At 40.1% G+C, this 19,999-nt stretch overlaps 1 protein-coding gene across 1 annotated transcript in view; it reads left to right on the top strand.

Annotated features, from left to right (window-relative positions):
• Positions 1-19,999, top strand: part of malrd1 (MAM and LDL receptor class A domain containing 1) — a 39,581-nt gene that overhangs the window by 8,267 nt on the left and 11,315 nt on the right. Inside the window, exons 8-21 of the mRNA XM_026363693.1 lie at positions 194-299; positions 792-1,159; positions 1,556-2,001; positions 3,995-4,082; positions 4,184-4,360; positions 4,522-4,678; positions 6,177-6,333; positions 6,447-6,557; positions 7,775-7,988; positions 8,089-8,336; positions 9,323-9,611; positions 11,938-12,183; positions 13,287-13,444; positions 19,100-19,280. Coding sequence (XP_026219478.1) covers positions 194-299; positions 792-1,159; positions 1,556-2,001; positions 3,995-4,082; positions 4,184-4,360; positions 4,522-4,678; positions 6,177-6,333; positions 6,447-6,557; positions 7,775-7,988; positions 8,089-8,336; positions 9,323-9,611; positions 11,938-12,183; positions 13,287-13,444; positions 19,100-19,280 — 2,946 coding nt within the window. The remainder of the gene's footprint in view (positions 1-193; positions 300-791; positions 1,160-1,555; positions 2,002-3,994; positions 4,083-4,183; positions 4,361-4,521; positions 4,679-6,176; positions 6,334-6,446; positions 6,558-7,774; positions 7,989-8,088; positions 8,337-9,322; positions 9,612-11,937; positions 12,184-13,286; positions 13,445-19,099; positions 19,281-19,999) is intronic.

The following is a 19,999-nucleotide window of genomic DNA, read 5'->3' as shown; positions in this document are numbered from 1 at the left end:
AAAAACAATGTGTGAAGGTGTTTAATAATAAATGAGCCCCTCGACTGTCTGCTTCCGTAATAGTTTGAATGTTTTTAAAGGTGACTCACCGCCTGTCTGGAAGAACAAATTCTTTGCAGAAATGCATGGGTGTGCGTAATCAGGTAGTTGCAGAATATAGTTTGAATGTTAATTGCTATCCCACTCCCTGCAGGCCACTTTATGTTTATAATGAAGAACAGCAGCAGTCTTATCCCAAGGGCAGTTCTCCGAGGACCCTGGTTCCAACAGTCGGCCTCAGGCTGCACCATGATCTTTTGGTGAGAGTCACACTGCAGCCCGGTTATTTCTCTGAAGTTTCCAATGATCTGTTTAAAATGACTCTTCATCATAGCCTGAATTATTCTATCTGTAGATTCACCTTCATTTTAAACTTTTGCATGGCTCCGTTTCCTCTTTCTCCTTCTCTTTTTCTCTTTCCGCTACCGATAAATTCACCTCTCTCTGCTCTCCTCTCTCCTATTTCACAGTGGCTCACAATGAGAAGATACGCATCTGAATCTGTCATGTTTTGACAGTGTTATGGGCCCTAAAAGTTTATGTGAAATGACAGATTATATTTCTCCACTGGGGGATAGGAAAGGTACTCCTGGCAGAAAAGTGTGTGAGATTTCTGAATGTAATTCTTTTACACAGTAAGCAAAATCCATCCATGCATGGTGTCCAGTAAGCATATGCAGGAATCAGTATAATACTATGGAATGCATATGTTATTAAAATCTTGGTTTGCATCTCTCCTTTACCTCCTTTAGGCATTATAACTCGGGCATATCCGTCGGGGCTGCAGACATGTACCTTCGCATCAAAGGAGGCTTAAATAATACTGTCATATGGAGAACGTTGTATGACCAGGGGACCCGCTGGCACCAGGTCACAGTGCAGTTGGGCCGCATCACCCAGCCCTTCCAGATTAGTCTGGCTAAGCTTAGCCTTGGGATGTTTAATGGGGTCTCCGCGTTGGATGATATTACATTTCAAAACTGTTCGATGCCCCCAGCAGTGGCAGAGTGCCCCCCGCAGACACATTTCCACTGCGTGCATACCAAAGCGTGTGTGGAGCGCCTGCAGCTATGTGACCTTATGGACGACTGTGGGGACGGATCAGATGAAGAGGAATGTTGTGAGTGTCCCTGATGGTTACATTTATTACATGGTGGAAGACCTAGTCAGATAATTTACTCAAGTAAAAGTACAAGATAGGTAAAAGTTACGCAGCACAGAAATGTTGTCGCCAAAATGTACTCAAAGAGTCAAAAGTAAAAGTTCTTGTTTTTCAGACAGTGTATTTCCCGTTGCAGTGTAGTGGAAGTCTGAGGTGAATTGTAGCATAAATGAATATACTCAAAAACCTATGTAAAAAATTCTATTTAGTTGTTTTAACCAATAATCATTATTTCTTTTTGAGCTTTGGAAGTTTACTGGATACTGCAGGTGTAACTCAGTTGACTGTAGCAGTCAGTGTAGCTTTATTGCTGTTATTTTCTGGTTGGAGTTCATTTTCTGTCATGTCTCACAGTTCCTGAGCTGCAGTGTGACTTTGAGCATGGACTGTGCAGCTGGAAGCAGGAGCAGAATGGAGGCGATGTGTTTGACTGGACCCACATCCAAGGCCCGACTCCGACCTTTCACACAGGGCCTTGGAAGGACCACACACTGGGCACTATCTATGGCCACTACCTCTACATTGAGTCATCTGCCCCACAGGAGTTTAAGGACACGGCTGTGCTACTGAGCCGGGTCTTCCAACCCACCCATCAGCGCGGCCAGGACCTGTCCACATCCCAACACCACTGTATTTTTCGCTTCCATTACCACATGTATGGATCACATGTGTTCTGCCTGGCGGTGTACCTCAGGACTATTGCTACAGGCCGTGGTCAGATGCTGTGGGTCCGATATGGAGACCAAGGAGACCTATGGCACAAGAAGACTCTCTACCTCACCAGTGCTCGGCCTTTTCAGGTAACTAAACCAAGAATACAGTGTAATACTCCAGATCTGAAACACAATGGAGAATAAAACCTTTTTAACTGTGGGTTTATACTTTAAATTTTTAATAGGTGTGTTTGAAAAACACACCTTAACTTACTTTTTCTTTCCACTGTACATTAGTAAAGTAGATATATCTCGTAGTGTTACAGCCTGAACTCTACAGTATATTAGAAAATGCACTTTCTTTACTTTCCACCACTGGTTAGGAGGTTAGTCCTAGCTTAAATCCTTCAGTTAATATCACTTGCAGTCTCATCACATCCAGCTCTGAATCATTTATATTCAGTCCCCTTGAGTAATCAAAGACATGGAGACATGAGCTTCAGGTAAACACAGTGCCCCAGCAGGCAACAATGAAACACTAGTGAAGCAAAGAGTCTGTATTTAACAATGCACTCCAGCATTGCATGATGATCTATTTAATAGCTTCACTGCTCGACATTGATCCCTCAAGATAGATGTTCTGCTGTCACCACTCATGAGTGAGTGAGTACAACTTGACAGGCAGTTAAGGACTTTTCCTCCATTATGGCATTGGAAACAGCAGCTCTGTTTGTCAAGTTAATTGACTGCAGATAGGGTAAAAGTGAAAAAATGAGACACTGATGAATTAAATCCAGATTCAGGCTGATAAATAGCTGATAGATTTGCTCACACAATGGGCATATTGCCACAAAATGACAAATTGTAATTATTTTAAATCAAGACAGTTAACTGTACCAACATGCTCCATCTGAAATTGCATTTGGATTTAATAAAACCAATGTGATAACAACTAATGCTTATCTTCTGTCTGTGGTGGAACAACTAAAAATCATGCAAAACATGGAAAATCAACAACGAGCTGTGTAGCATTAAAGCAAATTCATTTGTTTCTAGGACAAGCTGTTTGCCAAAGCAGCAAGTGGAAACGGCTTTTTATTGGAAAAAATATGTCAAACCACGTTTACAGAATGCTGCTTCTTGAATCATGCTAATTACATTCCTTAACAAATACTATAAATATTCACAAGTGTTACAAGTGTTTCACATTATAAACTTTAAAAAAGCCTGGTGTTGTTTATTAGCTTTATTCTGCCCATGTTCTGCCCTGATTGCTACAGTGACAATATTATAATATATATAATAATAGCAGAAAACATTACACAATTTATCTGAAGCTATCTCTTTGTGAGTTATAAGTTATATTATATATTATAAAGGTGTGATAACACTTAAAATGTAGCCAAAGTAGCAAGCAAAAAAATCACTTTGGGGGTTTCATGTTGTATTTGAATGGAAACGTAAAACTGTCCAAATGTAGACAATAGGCCATTTTCACACAGTTGAGATTATTCAGTCACTACAGATTACATCTCTGCTTTTCTTATTACAACTCAAAAATGCTTTTTAAAGAGTAATTAACACTCATACTGTGTCTCGATGATTTCACATGTATAATGTGATAAAATGCATGTATTTTGGTTCTGAGAAACCTAAAAGCTATAAGAATTTTTTAAGGCAAAAAAACATACATCTTGTAGTATGTAAAAAATGTAACCAGGGGTTTTCTCTTCTCTGCTTGGTCACTTTCACTATGAAGGCCTCTAGGCCCTTGTAGCAGTCTAATTTGATTTAATGACTGTGTTAATAGTGTGTTAACAGTTAAGGAAATGGATCAACTCAGGTTTCATTGTGACTCTTTTTTTAAGTGTGATATTCACTTCCCTTGGGCTGGTATCTGACAACTTCTGTCAAAATATCACAGTCACAATTTTACTGATGATAGTTTATGCTTTATTTATAATGGTCAACTTGATTCTACAGCAGCCTAATAGAGCTAAGGTTAGCACTTAATTACTATCAACTTCATATTCATCAACCTAGAGATGAATTTACAAATAGTGTATGCAACTCTATGAAGAAACTGTGTTGACTGCTACGCTGCCTGATCCGGACTTATTTTGACTTTGCCTTTTGCCAGATTTTGATAGAAGGCACAGTAGGTGATGATTTCAATGGAGACATTGCTATTGATGACCTTTCCTTCTTTGACTGTGTCCCATATGAAGGTAAACAAGTATACCATACCAGAAAAAAATTAACCCTTATAGAGAGGAGTTGAAGCTCTCTCATTCTCTGATCTCCACTGTTTTGCCTTCTAATGTTATAGGAGAGCTCCCCACGAATACCACAATCACTACAGTGACCACTCCATCTCCCCCAGACAGACCCCACAGTTGCCCTGATGGGGAGTTCGTATGTGAGGAACATGGGGAGTGTCTTCCCATGAGCCAAGTGTGTGACTTCAGGCGTGATTGCTCTGATGGCTCTGATGAAGTAAACTGTGGTAAAATACTATTTATTTCTCTCAGTATGCCTGTATAGTTAACACTTTCAATTTCCTTCTCAATGTTTCTTTGATTTCTTTTCTTTTTCTCCCACGTGTTCCGGCTGTTTTTTCTCTGTTGCTCTTATATTTAATCCCATCTTTAAATGTACTTTCTGCAGTGAAGGAACTGTGCGATTTTGAAGGTGGGGACACTTGTGGTTGGAGGAATCTCGACCCTTCTTTGGTCCCAATCCATGCATTTCGTTGGTCACCTGATCAAGGAGAAACTATTCATGATGGAGAGCAGTATCATCGTCCTGTTAATGACCACAGCCTGTGAGTACAGGATGGAATTTCATCCTCTCGGATAATAAGATAAACTGAATATCTAGACTATGTTATTTAATACTTCAGTTTTTTTAAATGGAGATTGATTTGCCAATTAAAGGAACGTTGAAAATGAAATTAAATCTCTAACCAGCTTACCTACTTAGCTAATAAAAGAAGGTCAAATTGTATATTTTTTTTAAATATAGCAATGATCTTTCTATCCCTACATTCACAAACGTAGAAATGCTAAGCAGTAGTTAAGGAGAGATGATAAAATCTAGAAATTCACTGTTTTATTTATTTATTTATGTCCTTGCTTCACTAAGAGCTATGACATTGACAGAAAAGGATCACTGAGCCTGAGTGAGAATGGCCCATATATGGTGTATAGACACTTTCCCGATTGTCCTTATCTAAGTTTTATTGAGTTGACGGTGAGAGCGGAAAATTGCAGTGCACTTTGACCACTACATTTCAGTAATTTCTTTCCTCGGCCAGACTTCCAGACACTATCTTCTTTCATAGCCTCACAGTCTGGCTGAAACTCCTTCCCTCCTTTCTCCTACAGCAGGCTTGCCCGCCTCTCAATCGATAAGAGTGAGTGAAATGGAGAGGGGACACTGTGTCTTATTTAACCCAGAAGGAACCATGTCTTTTATGGGAATTTAATAAAGTGAAGCAGAAGTGGTTGGAGCAGATATAGGCATCGTGCTGGGAGCGTGACGATGCAGATGAGGCCAGCCAAGACCATTACACTACTACTCATCCTACTGTTGTTGATGGATGGCTTTATGATTGACAGTTTTAGCTCAGTGACTGAGGTTAGACAATGGTTAGTTGAAAAACTAAATAGCAAAAATGCTTTTGTGATGATTATTTTCATAATCAGTTTCCTATCTGTTGAAAATATGTCTTTATTTACTAGAATGCCATTTTCTTAAAGCCTTGATGTCTTCAAATAGCTTTGAAACTGCACTTCAGTTTACTGTCACACAAGATAAAATAGAAAATCATATCCTCACAATTGAAAAGCTGGAACTAGAGAGACTTTGGGGGATTTTTGCTTGAAGAGTATTGAAGTCAGTACTAACAATTTGTGTTGTTGTTGTTGTTGATTGCACTATTAGTTTCCACTTCTAACCGAAAGAAAATGCATTCAGAGCTATAAAAAGTATGACTGAATGTATAAAAGCTCACAGCTTACAGGTAGCTAGTGCAAAGAAAACAAAGGCTGCAGATAGTCTTAGGGGCTGAACATGTGATGGTTTTTAGTGAGTTTTATAATGCACAGTCTTTGTTGGCATGCTGTCAATGGATTGGATGTCTGCGCTTTGTCATGTTTAATTAAAATGTGCTTGTTGACATTTTTTGACTAGAGGACTTCCTCAAAGCATCAGCTTAACGACCTCATTTCACGCAGTTGTGTAATGAACTAAACCCCCACAGTGACGCAAATTCGAAGTTCACTCTAAAATTCATAGCCATATTGTTCCTACCGTTACAGAGGCAGCCCCGAGGGTTGGTATATGTGTGCAGACAGTTCAAATGGTGGTTATGGTCATACCACTGACATCTACACACCTGTCATCTCTTCCACTGGGCCACAATGCACTCTGGTCTTCTGGTATCACATGAACGGCTTCACCGTAGGATCCCTGCAGGTAAGAACAGCAGATGTACTCAGCGGGAGAGTAGCACTTATTGCTGGATGCAGGGTCTCACAAGGACTGAGTTACAGAAATATTTATATCTGCTGTTCTTACAATATCCGCAGGTACTGCTGAAGTACAGAAACGTCACTCATGAGGTTTGGTCTCAGACAGGTAACCAAGGCAACAAATGGAGACGAGGGGAGGTGTTTTTGGGATTGGGGAACTACTTCCAGGTCTGTGAATCTTTGTTTTCACTTGGAAATACTTTCATAACCAGATTTACTGCCAAATTAAGTTTTTCTTTAATCAGTAAAAGTGCAGTGAATGACTGTGTTTGCACTTGTATCAGGCAACAATAGAGCAAAACAAATAAAGGTAGATTCGAATTAGTTATGAAATGATGAAGCCTTAAGTTATTTTAAAGAATACATTTCCTGTAAATCTTTTTACAGACTAAGTATGACACATACAGTGCTGTGTATACAGACATACAATAAAATGCATTCTTCTTGATTCAGGTCGTGATTCTATGTGCTGTTTACTGCAGCTCTTTGAAAGCAATGTTTGATTTCTTAGCTAGTGTCTTGTTTATCCACCGCTTCTAATGCATTAGTCAGTAGTGTATTTTCATTAGACCTTTGACTTTAACTGTCATGTTAATTATCCTATCAGCACCGACCAGTAAACCTTTTTCAGTAGAAGAATTCTCAAAGCAAACATGTGTGACTCTTAGACTCTCTGTTTCGGGGCTTTATACATTTAACTGGAAAATGTCTCTTTCATACTTGTATTCCATAATTATTATGACTACTTTTACAATCATTCACATATGATTCAGGCTGTTGACATTCGGGTTTGAACTGAAGGACAAACTCTTAGAGGACTGCTCACGTCAGTGCAATTGGCCTAATTTACGACAGGCTCAATTAGACACACAGATCTGATAGTCAACAATGAATTGATTGAGTCCAATTTTGTCTTAAGTTGTGAGTGTGACAGTAATCGCTGTTGTAATCCCTTCATAGTGTCAAGCTGCTGAGACAGACACCCTGTGTCAGCCCTGGTGACTTGATTGCACTGGAGTAGTCTTCCCATTGACCAAATGCCACGGCCTTTGCACATTTTTGCTGATGCACATTAACCTTTGTCAGACCAGGCAGTGTCAGATCTGAGCTGATGGTACATTCAGCAGCTGAAGGGCCATTTCATGCTGAACCTCCGAGAGCCCTTTTTCAGACTCTAAGTGCCCTTTTCCTCTGCTGAGCTCTTCATCAAATGAATGCCCTAAGGTGGAGAATAACATGACTCATTAGGACAGATGCTATCAGCTCTTTGTTTCAAGCCTTGTCCGACAAAAATTGATATTAGTAGTGATGATATGTTTATAATGTTTACACAGTATTACTGAGAGCACTAAGAGTTGATCCTAGGTTTGTTATCTTTTTGTTAGGTAGTGTTCAGGGCTAAGCGAGGGATCAGCTACATGGGAGATGTGGTGATAGATGATGTCAGTTTTCTGGACTGCTCCCCTCCTCTTCCTTCAGACCAGCCATGTACAACTGAGCAGTACGCCTGTGCCACTGGCCACTGCATCCCTCAGGACAACCTGTGTGATTTCATCAACCACTGTGGGGACAACTCAGATGAGGACCCGTACATCTGCAGTGAGGGCTCCTCTAACGTCTGAGTGATGACTCTGCAAAAGATTAATTTCCAGACAACTGGATAACGTTGATTAATTACTTTTTTATTACTGTCTTTCAGAGGGCTTTAGTGGACGCTGCAGCTTCGAATTTGACCTCTGTTCTTGGCGCCAGTGCCAACAGGATGACTTTAATTGGCTGATCAAAACCGGCAGCACCCCGAGAGTGGGCACTGGTCCATCGAGTGACCACACCCTGAGAGACCCCTCGGGACACTACCTCTACCTGAAGAGCTCTTTCCCACAGGCAGTTGGAGATGCCGCCCGTATATCAGGACCCCTGCTAAGCCGAAGGAGCTCAAAGTGCAAGGTGAGGGCAAAAAGCAGGGTTCAGAATCCATGCAGGTTATGAGCTATATATTAGGGATCAGTTTTAGTGTTTACCAGCAAGGGTTCATCATCTCAGCATAGCAGAACGGCAGAAAGCCTTTTAGTCCAAAGGTAACCAAATCTGCCATCTAACCATTTCAAAGCTCACTAATTGAAATAACAGAATTTAAATATAAGCCTGCCTTCAAATAATTTGTTTAAATCAAAAACTCTACACATAGTCATTCACATATTTGCACCTGCAGTCGAAAAATATGATGTGACAAAACAGGCAATTAGAAGTTGAGAGTAGGTGTATGCACTTCAGTGTGTGTGTGTGTGTGTGTGTGTGTGTGTGTGTGTGTGTGTGTCTGTCCTCCCAGCTGTCAGCCTGATGCTCCACTGGGAACAACTCCTTGATTGACTGCCCAGTTTGCTCTGTGCGTCGTCTGTCTTATCCCATCCCTGATCTGTCAATCAATCACGCAGTCAGCAAAAAGGCACCAATTAAACTGAAGGGAGGGCAATGCAGGGGGAAGGACAGGCAGTCTGTCTCCTGAGATGGAGGGTGAAGTTGTGCTGCTGTAGCTCGTGAACACACCTTTATTTGGAGAGGAAACCTATAAAACATATAAAGGCGTCTGTGCTGTCTGATGGAGTGTCCTAATTTCTCTTCATGCCTTGATAAAGAGAAGGTTTGAAGGGGGAAAAGTGCTCTGATCGAGTGATATGATTAAAACTTAATTACTTTTTTATGCTCTTTCCATATTATTGCCAAAGTTGGAACCATTAAGGAAAAAGGTAGTGAGGGAAAAATGTATAGATATATATATATTATATATATACATATACACAGGACAAATATAGCAAGATTTTAATTACAGTATCTTTAAGTATTATTCACCTAAATGTAGTATTTCTGCACTGTTGTACTGTAAAAGAATTTGGACACTTTGTGTCTTTCTCACTTTTCTGTCCTTTGTGCAGATGCGTTTTTACTACCACATGTCTGGGGACGGCATCGGGACCCTCAGCGTGTTCAGAAAAAGTGAAGAGAAGCTTCATCTCCTGCTGAACCTGACAGGAGATCAGGGACATTACTGGCAGATGAGGGAGATCCTGCTGAGCTCCAGAAGAGACTTTCAGGTCGTATTTGAGGGCAAAGTGGGCCGAAGTCCAAAAGGCGACATCTGCTTGGATGATATCACTTTCTCACCGGGATGTCTGCTCGTCTCCTCAGCTGGAGTAGAGGACAACAATCGTCCACCTTCTGCAGGTATACATCTGTCTTTGTCTTTTCGCTGGGCTACTTTTTGTGTTTACTTCACTTCAACAGTATTTTCTTATCCACCTCTTTCTCTACCCCCTGGAATCCAAATAGTGTGAAAAACAGCTATTAGAATTTATCCCTGGGGTTATTTCCAGTTATTTATCTCTTTAGTATTTTTTACCAAGGCCTTTACCCATCACATTATATCTAAATTGGATTTAGTATGATCCTTTTCTGTCTTTGAATTGAATTGATTCCAAAATGTTTCTTGTTATTTGTTGTGAGCACAATGTACCTTTGTCAGTCAGGTGTCTTTGTTGAAGTCATTTTAAAATAAAATATCTCAACAGCTGTTGTGTAGATCAGGGATAACATAGTTTTTTTTTACACCTGTAAAATGTTTTTAACTTGTGCTGTGTTGCCCAATCAAGTGGGCAGTCAGACAGCGTAAAACAAAAATGACTGTAGAGCCCCAAGTGCCAATTTGTAGTATTTCTGTATGTTACTGATTTGAGAAGGATTTCATATAATTGCAGATGACTATCACAGATCTAATATGCTATTATTGGTAATGAGGGAATTACCACTGCTGGGGTGTAACAACCTCATCTTCATTTTGGTAGATAAAATTTGGCAATCTCAGGAAATGATACAATATTTATATTGGAAATTAAAGTCAACCTATCTAGAGGGAATGACAAAATGCCAGCTCTCAGAGAAATTGAGGACGCACATCACACCTGTTGTCTGAGAGGAAACAAAGATCTCAGACAGCCACTCATCTTCACTGTTTCAGCCAAAATTATGTTTAGGAAAGAAGGTAAGTCTAGAATGAGCTACGTCTTTGTCTGTATTTTAAAACTTCTTTTCAAGTAGTAGAAGTTGCTCTGCATCTTACATTCTTTATGAGGGGACACTTTAAGAGGAGAGAGAAAACAACAAGAGCTGATTTATTGCCATTGTCACTGCAGCTATAATTGGCCTATTAAATTTATAGCCTCCTTCTTGTGTTGGATCCATGGAGAAGAGCTGCTGGGCTCAGCAAGAGATGAAGCTGAAGGTGTGTGTCCCATGCAAGCTGGAGATGCCTCTCTTTAACAGCGTTTTGAAATGTACGATGGTAAAATTGAAGGACTTGCTTTAGTTTTTCTGTCTGACTTTAACTTTGAGGAGTAATTCAGTTTTTAAGTGTTGGTCTGGAGTAACACGCGTGCACCAGAGGGCAGTACGCCACTCAGGGTTAAAGACAATACATTGTATATTCCTGCATCAGGGCAGTGGGTGTCTGTTTGAAAGCTCACTTTGCACACAGCAATGCAGAGTTGTAAAGTTACCCATGTAACTAATGAGGCCAAATTCATTTGTCCACATTCACATGTGAAGAACTGCATATGTAATAAGATCTAGACTGGCCTGGTACAAATGTCATATTATTGGCTTCAAACATTCACTTTTTTAAAAGGGCCCCACCTGCTGCTCCACACCAAGCAGAGGTAGCCAGGGTTCATAGTAGGGCACCATTGCTTCCTTTGTGCGGGCGCTTTGCTTCTGGTCCTGTGCATCTGAAGAGGAACAAAGGATTAGGAGGGACTTATTTCCCTTTCTCTACTTTAATTACAGGGACCACCCCTCCTTATCACGCCTCATCTCCCTCTCTAACACTCCCCAAAGCCAAGAACTTACCCTGTTGGAATGCTTGGTGCAAATGGAGCCTATTCCAGTCTCTTCCAGCACCAACACCCATAATACACTGATTTCAGCTTATAGCCCCATGGTTCTTTTGTCTTGTTAAGCCTCTTAAATACTCTGGTGCTGCATGCAGATGGTTCCTCCCACTCTCGAGCTGACTTCTTGTGTTCTGAAGTTAATACTAAACTCTTGCAGTGCTGTTTAACCAGGTAAAACGTGGAAGTTGTTTTACTGGAGAGAACAGGGTTAACAGAAATAATGGGACATTTGGGGAAGTTATTATTATTATTATTATGATTAATTAGAAGATGTACTGTATACAGTAAATACATAGCCTGTTAGCATATTGCCACATCATATGTGGGAACGGGGAATCAGCTCAACTGTCTGAAAGTAAAAAAAAAAAGAATTATTTTATATTATTTCATAGCTAACTTCCTGGAATCTTTTTCACACATGCTTTTGTAGAAAAGACATAAGCCAGAGTGCAAGATAGCCCAAGACAAGCCTACTGTGAGTCCAGAGGCTGTGTTAATTAGCAGATCCAAAACAGGTGTGTGTGTGTGACTTTGTGTAAAAATAACAAAAAAAACAAGAATTAATCTAAATAAGCCTGGATGGATTATTTGTGTCTTATTTCCAGGCTCCTGTCCTCCAGGCTCCCTGCCTTGTGAAAACGGCCGATGTTTCACTCCGAAGCAAAGCTGTGACTTCACAGATGACTGTGGCGATGGCACTGATGAAAAGGATTGTGGGACATCCTGCTCCTTTGAGAAGGGTCGCTGTGGCTGGAAGAGCTCCTTGGCTGATAACTTTGATTGGACGTTAGGGACTGGTTCTGTCCAAAGCATAAGGCCTCCATATGACCACACTTTGATGGATGACAATGGTATGTGCTTTCCTTAATGCAATTTGCAAATAGTCCATAGAAACTCGAATGCCTCTTTTTGAAAAACGAGCTCCTTGCTGTTCAAACATCCTGTCTGAAGTACAATTCCACAACTGTACCTTCAACTCTGGGTAGTTTTGTAGCTAACTGTAAAATCTCTACCTGTTAAATTGCTGTGGTAGCTCCTGCTGTGGAGTCTTCATCTACATATAAATAAGCAAATTTATATAAATAGCTCTTACAGAGGTGCTTCTCTTAAAAACTTAACTTAACTTAACTTAATATAAGAATAACTGTGTGAGGATGTCATAAGGTTAATTCAGGTGTCTGATGTCTTTTGCAACAAAGTCGGTTGTTGCATTTATGACATCACTGTGTCTTCGTTTTTTTGTCATGGAGCATGGCATCAATTCAGCTCTTACAATGATGATGCAACAGCAGGAAATGTTCAGTTTGCATTTGCAGTAGCTTGATAAAGCTTTAACACAATGCTAGGGAGAACAACAAACAATGAGATTAAGTTAAAAATGCAACTCTATATAATAAGCAGTTTCCTGTGAATCCCTTTTGCATGTAATGGCAAACTGTATCCAGGGCACGAATGTCCGACATGATTAACAGGCAAAACTACAGGAGATTGTGACTAAATCTAAACACGTCGAATGGCTTGTTTGGTTTTATATTGCTTAGTGCTACTGTAAGTGTTACAATCGTAAAAAGTGATAGACTGTGAAAATAGCTCTTTTAAAGTATTTATTACTTTTGGTATTTTAGAGAATAATTGCCACACATGACATCACAGATACACTCTGTGTCATGTTCAGACATTTTCACAGGTTTTCTCTCTTCTTTTTGAGTTTGACACCTAAAGAGAAGTCTCTGGCTTACAAAAGGCAGTGAGACATTAGGAGATGTATCACAGATTGCTCTGTTGCTCTCTCAGCTGTGGAGTGGGGACCAGGGGTCACACTGTTAGTGACCTTGCTGTAATTTGTCATTGGAAAGAGCTGCCCCTCCAGAGATAGATATCAATTCCTGTCTGCTTCTCCTCCCCCATCGCTGCTCTTCTCCTCCATCATGTCTCCTCTTCCTGCTCTCTGCAGGTCATTTTGTCTATCTGGAAGCTACACCTGTGGGATTGAAGGGTGATAAAGCTCATATTAGGAGCTCTGTTTGGAAAGAGTCCAGCGTCATCTGCAAGCTTTCCTTCTGGTACTACATTTCCTGCAAGGCCTCAGGAACCATCCGTTTGCTGATCAAGGTAAACTATCTGTAGGAGTGTGTTTTCATTTAAATGCATAAAAAACAAGTCCAGACAAAGACCAGACAGTTATCTCACCCTATTAGAGCTGCTGTCAAGTGGTCCGGCCTATTTGGTAAAAAGAGGTGAAGCTCTCCGTCAGTGTTTGATCTATAGGTCAACTCTGGGGGGAATGGGGGTGTGGTGGGGGCGTGGGTGTGGTGAGTGATGGGGGTCATGGTCACCCTTTGGCCCAGTGCAGCCCCGCCCCGCCATCTGGGCACACACTAATGCAGAATCAGCCCTGACACTTCTCATGGATTGTTAGTTGTTAGGCGTTCAGTCATGTAGTTTGTGTATGGACGGTTGACTTTCAGGGATTAAGATTCCTGCTTGCAGCTTTCTGCCATTGAAATTCTGCTGTGATTTACTCTGTCTCGTGCTCGCCCGGTCTATGTGCTCTTACCTTCACTTAGCTGTGTCAGGAATGACTCAAGGTCAATGGGCAAGAGTTGTGTACTGTACGAGTAGATTATTCCTCCATGTGTCAATGTGTTTGTTACATATTCAAATATGCACAGCACAGGCAAGATTGTTAGTGTCCCTGTGTGCTGCATAAACTGTTTTATATAATTTGGAAAACAGCAAGTCATCAAGGTATCATGCTAATTTGATGGTGTTTTTTTTTCTTTTTACTCAAAGAAGTAGTACTCCACCTCACAACATTTGCATAACATCATCACATCTTGCAGAAATAATACTGATGCTGTCTCATGCTGAAACAATCGAGTCATAGAAGCAAGAGGATGCACGATGTGACTGTATAGGAGAGAAAATGTACCTTTTTTTATGAGGGGAATCTCTTCATTAGCACCTGGCACTTTATAGGCACATCAATGTTAAGGCATCTTAATGTTATGTTGTTAACAAGTATTAAATGACTAAAACCAACCATGAATTGATCAACAAGCCAACAGACTACTATAGTGTCTTTCATTAAAGTTAGTGCAGGCTTACTGTAAATGGAACAAATGCATTGAACAGACAAAAAAAAAAAGCATCACTGAAATCTTCCTACTGATTTCCTCTGTACTGCAGAGCTGCACTGCTGTGGTTTTAGAAACCAGCACAATAACTTTCTGGCTGACAATAGTACTCAACAAACGCACAATGTAGTTTGTCTAACACCAGTTTAAAACTACCTAATCTAGCATCATAGAGGTAAACGGTGTCTTTGACGCCACGTTTTTAAAAAATGTACGTCATTCATATGAACCAATGGGCCTGGGTCTGATAGCCAGTGGGTACTAACATGTTGTCAGTTTTGGTCTTAAAATAGTATCACCATTGTTACACGGTAAATTCTCTGAGTGCACAGCTTAAAATGTATCTATGCTGTGTATCTCATATACTGTCCCCTGTGTGTGAATATGTATTTATTAATGCTGTTGATTGCACATAAAAACCAGACACCACTCTTAGAAACTGAAATTATTCAATTTGCCCGTTCAACATTCAAACAACCAAATCTGCTGTTTGATTGATTATGTGACTCTCTGAGCGGCAGGATAAGATTACTGGATGTGGACTGTTTTACATGTCCTCCATGTTCACATATGGATGGAAAATGTAAAATTTGGCCTTTTAAAGAAGGTCAACTCTCACTCTGAAATTGAGGCGGTGGAACCATTTACACAAACCGAGGGTGGTGAGTTCAGAGGTCACCCTGTTTGATTTTAGACATAGTGTGTGTGTGTGTGTGTGTGTGTGTGTGTGTGTGTGTGTGTGTGTGTGTGTGTGTGAGAGTGAGAGAGAGAGAGAGAAAGAAGGCTAGAGAAAACCAACATATCAGTTCAGCTTTATGTGCCTATAGTACGTATGACACATAAATAATTGTTAAGCACATGTATGACCTATAAGATTAAAACTCTAGCATTTGCAGATGTATTGTTTTGTCCTTTAAAGCAGCGTTATTGCCTTAATTGTGCTACATGAATGCAAACATTCACACACATTTTACACAGGAGCGATTATAAAATACACAGACTCAGACTCTCTGAGAGCCTCACAGTGTACATACAGTGTGAGCCATCTTTAAAGGTTGATTGAAGAACAAAGGGGGTTATGGTAATGATGCTAGAGACATAGTGGGAGGGAGCGGATTACATTTAAATGCCACTGTTTCCCCCCATGGAGGACTCAACAGGTTTGTCTATTTATATCACGAGGCCTGTGAACTGCACTGATAACTGTCCTCAGCAGCAATAGGTTAGCAGGGTTAGTCTTGCATTAGGAAGATGGTGCAGTATTTTCATTTCATTACACACATATCTGGATGCATGTTGTGTGGTTTGAAGTCTCTATCCAGCACTTCATCTGGTCCTGACACATAAAATCACATTTTCGGATTATGTATCAGGTTGAAACTGGAATTAATCTCTCATTTCTCTGGGTTCATGTTTACTGTGCTGACATGACAGATATATAAACACGCTTTATACATTTACATCAAACGTCTAACTTGCATTTCGTTAAACGTCTCAGCAGTAAAAGCCTTTGTCTTGGGGATAATACTCTTTCCATTCTTGTGCAACAGTTGTTAGTTTTAAGACGTTGTGTATATTTCATAAAGCAGATTGTTTGTTTGCCTTGTTTACCTTGTTGTCCATCAGCCTGCTGTCATGCTGACTGATGTAAATGAACCCAGCAGTTTGCTCATTTATATAGTTCAAATGTGGCCTCACAATATGGTGAACAGAGGATGTTATAATATAATATAAGTACAATAAATCATGATAAGGCTAATCCTCCACACATGTTATTGATTTGAGGCATAATCCTGTCATATGAATCACATGCTAATACAGTCTTGTAAGAATACTTAACTGAGCAGAGATTGAGTAGAAAAAAAGGGGTTGCACTCTGAATTGAAGGTGAGTCGACAGAAAAACAGCTGCCAGCGATTCCATAAAATGAAAAAGCCATGAATACAAATTGGATTTCAGCTTAGTGGGACATTCAGTATACGGTTAAGACATTCAATAAAATAAGCATTTCGTTGTGATTACAACTTTCTTTGTTCTTTTCTGGCCGTGCGACGGTCACCGGGGGGATAATACAATGAAATTATGTAAATATATATCTACTCTTCAGTTTGGGCAAACTGAATTTGTGGTTGCAGTTGCCTTAACTGGGAGCTCAGGTTACGAAGCATCAAATTGATTGAATAAATGCCTCAACTGATATGCCACCCAGACATCAAGTGTGAGCTACAAATGTCCATATCATACACTCATCATTTGCTGTGAGGCTGGTTTTATGGATTGAGCCTTTACTCCATGACATAAATCTGGATAAGTCCTGCTGTAACGCTGCCTATTAATCTATGCTCTACTCTCAAAGTAACAAGATTATTTCAACCAGGGCTCCATTGGCGTAAAGCGGAGGAGACAGCCTGTGCATGCCTCACCCAAGGGTGCATTTTAATAGGCTTTAAAACTGCAGAGTAGAATGTGACATTGCTCGTCCTCTGGTTTGGAGCACCAGGTCTCTTTCACTGTAGTCAAGCTTCTGTCTGCAACTTACAACTTTAAGTAACTTTGATATCTTATTTTGTAAAATTGTGAGCTGTTTTCTTGTCCACCCATAAGAAGTTTCACACTGCAGAGATTGATTCTTATCATTGCCATGTCCTTAAACTGAATTTAACAGTGGGATGTTATAGACCACCACAGTCATTCTGTCACCTTTAGAAAAAAACAGATGTCAAGGAAGCTGTTATGAATTACTGCCAAGTTAGAGCAGTCTTTACAGCAGGAGTCATAAACTTCTGGAGGATGAGTAGTTAAATCTACGTCTTCATCTATTTAATACTCTGGTTTAACCCTGCAGCAGTTCTCCTAGTTGACCTGAAGCTGAAGTGGATTTTAACAGTCACATCGCCTGCAAGAAACACTATGTTATTTACTGTACAGATGCAAAGAAACAGAAACAAATATTACACATTAGACTGGCTTTAGCTGTACACTTACAGAGTAAGTAAGTAAATATTTTACACAGTTTTTTTTGGTGAGTCCTATGAAAAGTAATATTTAACATCATTAATCAAACCGTATTGAACAGTACATTTCAGACACTATTTCAGCTGCAGATTAAGACACATTTGGTGCATTTGCTGTTTTACTATATAAATGAGTAAATGACACAAACTGCAGTTTCCATTTCATAGTAACACAGTGCAACGATGTGGATTATTCTTGGGTTTGTAGTGAGCTACAGCTTACACCAATGTTTTCCTGCATTTTATTCTTCTTTCACCAAGGATTTATCTGAATTGTCTTTTTAGTTTTATACTTAAAGTGGTCATGGGGTTGATTTTATTCTGGGGCTCCACCGATGTTTAAAAAGTGTAAATACATATTATAATGCTTTTTTGTGCAATAGCTCCTCTGGCTTCGAGACTAATAAAGCTTTTTTTAGCTTTTAGTCTTCAGGCCTCCCTCAGATAAAAATATTGCTCAAAGTCTCTTGCTTGCCTGTAACTTTATCCATCGGTATTTAATGGTTTCATCTTCGGGGAGAATAAAAGTTCATTTTCCTTCACAGCTGAAAAAACACTTTCTGCGAGACATACTGATCTCTGCACGAACACCCGAATTAGAGCTAACTGTAAGCGGAGCAGCGGCAGCTAAACTGAGAGTGGTCAGGACGGCGTACGTACTTAATGTGTGTAAGAGTCGAAATGGATGGCCTGTTATGGATTCCCACACTGCTTAACATCAGCCAGTGCAGCATTTTGAAAAAACTATTTCACGACCAGCCAGCATGCAAACACGTGTTTACCTCAAGCGTCGTGCATCTGACTATGTGTAACATGGGGACCTCATAAAAGTATATATGTACATGTATAGCATCTGTATTAATACAAAAAACCCTAAACCCTAAGACAACAGTTAGCTTTACATGTACAACTTCTACTACCTTTACCATAAATCCTGTGCTCGTCCCTCACAGTCCTGAGTCAGAAAAACCCGTGTTCAAATGAAGAGAAACGACTTTGTAAATGTCTCATTCATGCTCTTGACACAACATTAGAAACCACACATGAAACGCTGGCTCAAACACATACTGTACATCCACAAACGTCCTTCAATGTCCCATTTGTTGTTTCAAAGCAGCATTAGTCATGATTTAGTGCCTGGCAAGTACCATGGGAAAAGACAGAGGGCTGGCAGAGGACTACGCATCAGTCTGTCTTTTAATATGTTCCATGTGTGGCTTGAGAGAAATCCATTAGTAAAACTAAAGGAGGGTACAGTTTCAGTCTGAGGAGCAGGTTTCAAAGCAGAGGAACTTATTACTGTACGATGTTGTGGTAATGAGACTTTAATGACTCCTCCAGGACGGCATTTACACAGTTTCTCAGCAGCAGCAGTCTGTCCAAAAGTTAATTTCAGTTCATTTGAACTTAGTCCTTCACTCCTGACACGACTGCATTATACTCAAATTTTGACTTTCACGTTTCTGACAAAAATCACTGCTTTAGCTTTGAATTCGCTTTGAGGTTGTTTGAAATATTTCAGTTGACATAAGCTCCAATGGTGTAACCAGAGCAGTCTAAAAAAAGATGCCACCACGCGATTATCTTTTGTCAACACTACTCTTCTGTCTGCACAGACGGAGAACGATTTGCTGGAGGTGTGGAATAAAACGGGGCATCAGGGGAATAAGTGGAACCGAGCTGAGGTTCCCCTGAGGAAGCTGAGGAACTTTGAAGTGATATTTGAGGGAATCCGCTCGAGCGACGTGAGTGGAGGAGCTGCCCTGGATGACCTGGAGTTCACAGACTGTGCAGCAAGTAGGTGACAACAGCAATTATAATGAAATCTGAAGGCCGTATACTGTGTAACCAATTGCAACTACAGCGAATGAATCCTGCACTCTTATCACCTCTGCAGTCAGCTAAACAACTCTACAAATAAGGTTTAAATAATACGAAGGAGGGGTTATTTTATTTTATTTAGGTATTAAACATGCAGTAGGGGGGCGAAGTAGAGGCGAAGTGTGTTGAAACAGTTTTGTTCAGTTTTCATTTAGCACTGGAGAGGAAACTTTTTAAAGGCTAAAATCTACCACCTGGCAAAGTCATCAATTACTGCTTCTGCACACAGTATATAAGGGTCACTTGGTGCGGAGTGGCAGTATAAATCATTCTTACTGCCTCATCTTTAAAAGTTTGAGAAAAATATTAACCCTGTCAAAGACTGCCATTACCTCACCTCCAGTATTTTTTGTTACCAGCCCATACAGTATATAATAATTTCATTACTGTCATCTTTGAAGATCACTGCACCCATTAATCGACTCTCCTTGTAAATGTAAGATTAAAGTTTAGCAATAGTTGCTGTAATCTGTTTCAATTGCAGCATAAGGTTTCTTAAAGCACCCAAATAAGTTATCATTGCAGTGAAAGTGGCCTAGAAAGTAAAGTAAAATATAATTAAACCTATCTCATGCTATCCTCCACCCCTGATTTATCAAAGCATATAGTACTTCCAATAATTTTCACCAGGGAGA

This window comes from Anabas testudineus, chromosome 2, assembly GCF_900324465.2.
Source record: "Anabas testudineus chromosome 2, fAnaTes1.2, whole genome shotgun sequence".
In the NCBI taxonomy this organism is placed as follows: domain Eukaryota; kingdom Metazoa; phylum Chordata; class Actinopteri; order Anabantiformes; family Anabantidae; genus Anabas; species Anabas testudineus.
The sequence above is the reverse complement of the archived record's forward strand: the minus strand, read 5'-3'. Positions and strand labels throughout refer to the sequence as shown.